Source organism: Phycodurus eques, chromosome 9 (assembly GCF_024500275.1).
Source record: "Phycodurus eques isolate BA_2022a chromosome 9, UOR_Pequ_1.1, whole genome shotgun sequence".
In the NCBI taxonomy this organism is placed as follows: domain Eukaryota; kingdom Metazoa; phylum Chordata; class Actinopteri; order Syngnathiformes; family Syngnathidae; genus Phycodurus; species Phycodurus eques.
The window spans coordinates 17,180,457-17,187,752 of record NC_084533.1 but is presented as its reverse complement, the minus strand read 5'-3'; the positions used below and the strand labels follow the sequence as shown (position 1 = coordinate 17,187,752).

The window sequence follows — 7,296 nt, the reverse complement described above, 5'->3', positions numbered from 1 at the left end:
TACAACCACAGTAATATCTGTTATAACATACAAAATAGCACAAATACCCCTCTGTGTTGGTGTCCAAGTTGAGCATTAATATCTTTGTAAAGGGATATGTTTCTTTCACTGGCCCTTAATAGATTGTGCATATTGACCTACTGTAATATTGTGATCGGTAAGTGTAAATGATGTACTCATTAACTGAGACTTTTTTTGTATCAGAGTCAAACAGATGCCATTTACGAAAATATGGGAAATCTTGAAAAGAACATAACCTCACCCAATTTTTATGTGTCTAGCTTCAATTTTCCTTCTGTCCAATTACACTCACTCGCAGATACGAAAAAATTGCATTTAAGAAGACCACAGAAAACTACACCTCTTTTGTTGGGTAATTTAATGATCACAAAATGAGGACCTTACAGGCAACACGTAAATAATTTATTTTAACACAATAGCTCCAGCTTTTTATAAATATCACAGAACATCACATTATTCAACAGATGTATACCAGCAACAAACTTGTGCGTGAAGGAGTTGAAAAACATCTAGTAAACAATGAGCTGCGCGAACGGCCACTTTTCACACAGTGATTAAAGCATATGGTATTAGTAATTCACACATCAATGAGTTACAGCAGTACACCAGACAATCATTTTTCAAAATGACATATGCAAAATCATGTTAACATTCAGGTAATGTGAATAGATTCACTATTGAATGAGTTTTGATGTCCATTCCAAGCTTAAAATTTTACAAAATGTTTTGCAGTTCTACAGTCTGCATACATAGTCATACATATGCCATCATTTCTCTTTTAATTGAAGTCCAATGCCTTACTGAGTGACCATTTTTTGGCATGATACACACCACAGTATAAGGATGCTTAACCAACTACATTTAACACTCTTAATTCACTTTTAATATCCAGACTTAGAATGTTGTCATGATTGCTTTTCATGTAATTGCAACTGAATATAACAATCATTTTGTGTGCACATGAAGAGTAACCATTCAGGAGTCAGAGTTGAGGTGCAAGGAGAGGGCACTGCCAGGAGGGAGCAGTGTGGATATACTACTGACTGTACTTCAAAGCCTCCATCAATAGGACTAAACAGATCACTTGGAAAAAAATAGCAACAGGACATCAGCACAAAGACAGATATAGCATGCAAAATAACATTTGTTTTAAATCCATCGAAAAAATGTACGCTCCGTTTTGTATGAACCTGAAAACTACACAGTTAAAGCTTTATAGTTCATAGTGTGTGTGAATAAATATAAACGTAGTCAGGAATCATGAACTCGTTTCTTGTTTGTTACTTTTGACATAGTACCTGTACAGTGAAATGACATCTGGGGAGTATTTTTTATGACACTCAACCCTTGAATTTACTTTGTAATAAATCCATGAAGAAGAAAAACAGGGAAGGAAAAATATGACTGAAAAGCTTTTTTTTCCCCACTTCACACACATTGACGTACGATGACCCCACACTTGCGTCAATTCCCTATGCATCGCTGGGCTAGATTGAACTGAGCAATACAGTGCATAGAGATACAAAGTTCATCGAGACTAAGGCTACGTCCACAAAAACACAGGTCACTAACACTGATGGTGTTCCTTCCTCAGCCATCTTTGGCAACGTTTAGCAAACTGTCACTGCGATCAAAGTAAGATAACCCAACCTGACTCAAGAGACCCCCTTCACTCAAAGCAATTTAGGCTAAGAATGTGAGATTTATTTTTTTAAAACTTGTCCGCGTAAGACTCATTATCAAATTGGTCCTTCGTGTGATGGCAGCATTCAAACAGGGAACTTTATGCAGCTGTGTTGTTTTAAGGGAGGAGATCAGATCCTGTTGCTTGACAGTGGAGATAATGGATTTACTCTTGTTTATTGGGCAGGGCTCAGCTGGATTTGGGGCACTTCCTGGAGACAGACACACCAAGAAGAAGAACACTGTGCCGAGCCTCTTCTGGATTATTTCATGGCACTACATATATACATATGTAGGTTAAGAGAAGTCTGGAAAATGTCACCGAAGTTACAAACGTGGACTGGTTGTCTCTTGTCTTTGATATGATTAGTACAAACTACATCTCCGCTTATGTCTTGGCTTTTCCCACCCACTGGGCTATGTGCATACGTACACACAGGCATACACAAAGACACAGATAGAGACACACACACACACACACACTTATGTTGTAAACACAGTACTTTCATTCAAAAACAGCATTTAAAAAAAACACATCCATTGGGTATTACATTCAAATGAACCAGTGCAATGAAGGTAATTAATTGCTTGCTCAGCTTGAAAGCTGCAGAAAGCATTTAAAACAGTATGCTTATTAGGAAACATTAGTGCTGATAATGCAATTGCTGGTTGCTCGACAAATGTGCAGGTTTTATCACAAAGCCATCAGAGAATGGCCCCAGGCGTTGCACAGCTCGCACCGGCGAGACGGAGATAACTGTTATTTATCAGTGGCGCAATCTGCTACACAACCTCCCAAGGAGCAGGCTGTAAAAGGGAGATCAGGCATAACGGGGGCCTCACAAAACAGCTGAAGGAGAATGTTCCCATACCTTTTGTTCATCTATCGCATTGTCATGAAATAGAGCAAACTCAATGAAGGCAAAATTAAGATGGAATGGTTTTGGAAAGTTTCACAAATAAACAATCTAGTCTGATAAATCTACAATACATCCTTATTGACAGAGAGGCCTCGGTTTTTAAATTGAGGATAGCGTCTCTGCTATCATGTTGTAGCAATGCAAATGTTCAAGCACACATTCAAGACAATGTGGTGAGGTAGATGTAATATCAACAGAACGAATGAGTAAAATCTGCCAACACTATATCTGTTACATGAAAAATATAGTTTCCTTAAAACAGAATCCTATGCCTCCATGCTGCCTGACTGGCCTTACCTGCCAAAGGCAATGGGTGCATGTCAGCAGTGTAAACATTAAAGGTGCCCTTTGGGTAAAAGTCTCGTAGTTTAAAGTACAGCCGCTACAATTGGGAGGTCTTTGCTGCAGTTCCCATTGGAGTCCACCACTCTGTCCTCAGCACTGTCAACACAGGCGTCTTGCTCCAAACAACCCTCGTTGGCATCGCTGTCTTCCGAGTTGCCTTTAGTCCGACCCTGCTGTTCGCTCTGCCAGCTGTGTCTATCGTAGATGTATCCGTTCATAGGTCCCGCTTTGGAGATGTGGTTCCTTTTGAGGCAGAGGATTTCCTTAAATGCGTAGCGAAACTCTGGGCTCCGGCAGTAAATGAGCGGATTGAAGGCTGAGTTTGCGTAGCCTATCCAGTTGAGGATCCTAAAAGTGAGGTCAATATCTTCCACCTTCCATATGGCAACCACCACATTAAGCAGAAAAAAGGGCAGCCAGCACAGAGTGAAGATCCCCATGATGATGCCCAGCGTCTTTAGGGCTTTGTGTTCCCGTAGACAAAACTTCACCTTCTTCTGCCCGCGCCCGATGTTGGCGTCCAAAGGTTTGATTTTGTCGCTGTTGTGAAAGCGCCCCATGCTTTGGTCAATCTTTTTGAGCTGGCGCTTGGCCTCCTGGAAAACTCGGCTATAGACAAACACCATGATGACCAAGGGGATGTAGAAAGAGATGATTGAGGACGTGATGGCATAAGCCATGTTGGTGTAGAATTCACAGCAGCTGCTATCCTCGATGCACTCTTTCGCTTGCTTATCATCAGATATCCACCACTTCATGTGTATGGGCAGGAAAGATATCAAGGCGGCGATGACCCACACCAGCACCACCACAATTCGAGCCTTACACTTTGTCAGCATAGTCTGGTAGCGGAAGGGAGAGCTAATGGCCAAGTAACGGTCTATGGCAATGACACACAAGGTCTCAATGCTCGCGGTCACACAGAGCACATCAGTGGCCGTCCAGAACTCACACCAGAAACTACCAAAGTGCCAGTTATTGAAGATGATGTAACAAGCACCAAAAGGGACCACGATGAGACCCATGACCAGGTCGGCACAAGCCAGGGAGGTGATGAAGCAGTTGGTGACATTTTGGAGACGCTGGAAGCGGCCGATCGCCGTTATGACCAGGATGTTGCCGAAAACAATACAGAGGATGAGCGATGACATGATCATGCCCAGCAGAATCATTGTGGCCTCACTGAATCCCTCTTCACTTTTGGTTAGATCTGAAGAAGAGTTGATCATCTCTGCGCTCACATTGAGGTTCAGTGGGAGGCTTGGACTTTCCATCTGAAGAGAAGTGACACAACTCCATTAAAACTACTATTTTAATAGTGGCCTGATGAGACCAGGATAATTTAAATAGAAGTTATATATACAAGAGAACCCCTTAAAACAAAGCGAGCAAAGCGAGAAATGCACAGCCACATGTCCGCAGTTAGTTAAATTACACCCAAATTACACCAAAAAAACACTCTCCAATCCCGCAAAGCCTCAGCAAGGCCAGCTTTAAAGCCTATTTAACAAGTTGACCATAAAATAAGAGTACAGACCTCCACCGGTGGTTTCCTTCCCTTACTTCCTCCTGGAAGAAAAGTCACCGATTGATGACTTTATTTAAAAAAAAAAAAACTTCAGCGCCACGTCTTTCTTTCTATGCACTGCTTTCTCTTCTACTCCTGGCGTCTCACTCTGTCTGCACCCAGTTCAGCGGTGCTGCTTCTCATGTGTCTCTCAGGCTATTTGTCAGAGCCCTTATAACATGCACTGATGACATCACGGTCAGGGCTCAGCCAATCAGGGAGCAAGCAAAGCGGGACCTGAGAGCTCCAGAGAGTTTGAACACATTGTCCCTGCAGCTGTGACTGCATGAGACATAAGCTGCCAACCCATAACTGTAAATACTTTAAATTATCAAAACTAAATGTTATTATTCTGGCAAATTACAATTAGCAATCAATTGTTTTGTTGCATCATTTTACAATGGATGGAATGTGTTGCTTATTGTGATTATTTTGGAGGGCTTGGAGTCCGTATGTGCTTAACACAGTTGAGACTTTGGCTCTAAGTTTGGGGAAGAAATTGCACACACATGCGATCAAACAGGTAAGTTCAACCAACAATATTATCACTGCCAATTTCCCCCGCAAAACACATGCTCATTGATTGTATTTACTATGCGCTTACTGCACATTTAGATAAGGGATGCTGTTGCAGAAAAATTTAAATAAAGACAGCTGTTTGTTCAATTGGAGAGTTCGGCACCACTGCTCAATAATTTATGGACACAGACTTCTTTACTGCACTAAAAGGAAGGAAGTGTGCATTTCCGAAAAAACATACATTGTTTCCATCTGTCTCCATCTCTCTTCACATCTTCATTATATTGTTTTCAGACGCCTTTAACACACGCATTCCAAGTCAGGCTAATGTATTTAACATCTGCAAGTCATATACTGTATTTAGTCCTGATGATTGCACATAACTGCAGATAAAAGAGAATGAGGTGAGGCAAACAATACTCTGCCACACTGAAGGGGGTGCATGAGAGCACACTGGCTCACACTGCTGCTGTTCTTTTACGCAGAAACCCAGCCAGCTCTAAAATCACATGCACAGCTACAGCCCACTCACTCCAGAACTTTGCCCGTAGGTGTGAATGTGAGTTTGAATGGTTGTTTGTTTATATGTGCCCTGCGATTGGCTGGCAACCAATTCAGGGCGTACCCCGCCTCCCGCCCAAAGATTGCTGGGATAGGCTCCAGCACACTAGCTCTCTATCCATCTACAAATAAAAAACAAAAAAGTCACAAGAAAAGACAATAGCCTGTAGGGTTTAAATATTTCCAGGATGCTCTCATTACAATGTTAAGTATAACAAGTGCACATAGAGTAGATACAGTACTGGCCTTTAAGTGTGGATTTTAGGATTAGAAACTGGATTTACTGAGTAAGTAATCAAATGATCCACATCAGGTCTTGTATTTGATGATCAGAATACAACAGTCATGCTGCAATGTATCCAAATGTGAATTTAGAGGGTTGTCATGTTGTTCTTAACTGAATTAAGTATAACTCTTCAATAGGCCATCGCAAAAAAATTACTTCTCCAAAAATGTCTTGCTGCGACACCTTCATATGCACACAAATGCACACATTATTGGATAAACTGTTTAATTTATACTATACTTCTTTATTTTGTTATTTTTATTTTTTTGGCTAGGGGGGGAGGGTGCAGTTTGGCCATGGCATTTATATAACATTAATTAACAAAGAAGCCTTCTATACACGGTACTTATGTCTGTGAATAACATTTTGTCCCACACCGGCAATTAATGATGCTTCATGGAGGTCCATGTGCTGGTGCCACAGGCGCTGTTCTTCACCCCTGTGCCTCACAATGAGCTCTTGGAGAGGTCCATATGACTTGTGACGCAGACAGAGATCCAATCAAGTCCAAGTTGTTCTTCCCATTCATGTGTCAAGTCAGAGTTGCTCTGATCGAGTCCTTTAATTAGCCAATGAATGTTAGAAATTTGAAAATTTATTTATTGAGCAACATTGTACTCAATGTACTTAACTTTTTATCTATCCCTTGATAACTTAAATAGATAGATAGATAGATAGATAGATAGATAGATAGATAGATAGATAGATAGATAGATAGATAGATAGATAGATAGATAGATAGATAGATAGATAGATAGATAGATAGATAGATAGACAGATAGATAGATAATCATCTTACACTGATTATTCACATGTAATGGTTATATTAAATCAAAAGACTTTACATATGTATTTATGTAAATGTACCATCCCTTAAAGTATAAATTATTCAGAGTAACCTCTAATAGCCATTTGCAATTATCATCTTTGCACTGTACAACAATCATGGTATCCTGTACATGTACTGTATAGTGTCTGCTAAAAAGACAAAGTGTTTGTTTGTGCATATTCAAAACTGGATTAATGAAAAAGATTACAGGCCTAACACAGTCTCTTGCTCTGTTTGCAAGAATGAAATGCCTTCCATTTAAAAAGTGAATGTACAGTAGGTTCTGCTTGTTGGAAGTCCTGTTGTTTTGCAAAAGGAGTCTGCACTTTTGATTAATCATGACTGGTTTCCTCAGTTTGTGATATTTATCTTCTTGCATCCTGTCATTTGCAAGGGAGTCACGTCACCTTTACACTTAAAAGATGGGAAAATGAGTCTGTCTTCGGCACGGTCTTGAACATTTCATTTGAACACCACCCTGTCACCTGCTATGCTGCTGTGTACAATTCCTTGATTAAATTTTTTTGTGTCCCATAGTAGTTGTGGTGTTGCTTTGATGACCCAG

The 7,296-nt window shown here is 40.5% G+C and overlaps 1 protein-coding gene across 1 annotated transcript; it reads right to left on the bottom strand.

Annotated features, from left to right (window-relative positions):
• Positions 1-403: 403 nt before the first annotated feature.
• adrb2a (adrenoceptor beta 2, surface a) lies at positions 404-4,659 on the bottom strand. The gene is made up of 2 exons (XM_061685599.1): positions 4,507-4,659; positions 404-4,243 (listed from the first exon to the last, which is right to left on the bottom strand). Exon 2 carries the CDS (start codon positions 4,241-4,243, stop codon positions 2,993-2,995), a length of 1,251 nt encoding a protein of 416 aa, XP_061541583.1. The 5' UTR covers positions 4,507-4,659; the 3' UTR covers positions 404-2,992.
• Positions 4,660-7,296: the final 2,637 nt, after the last annotated feature.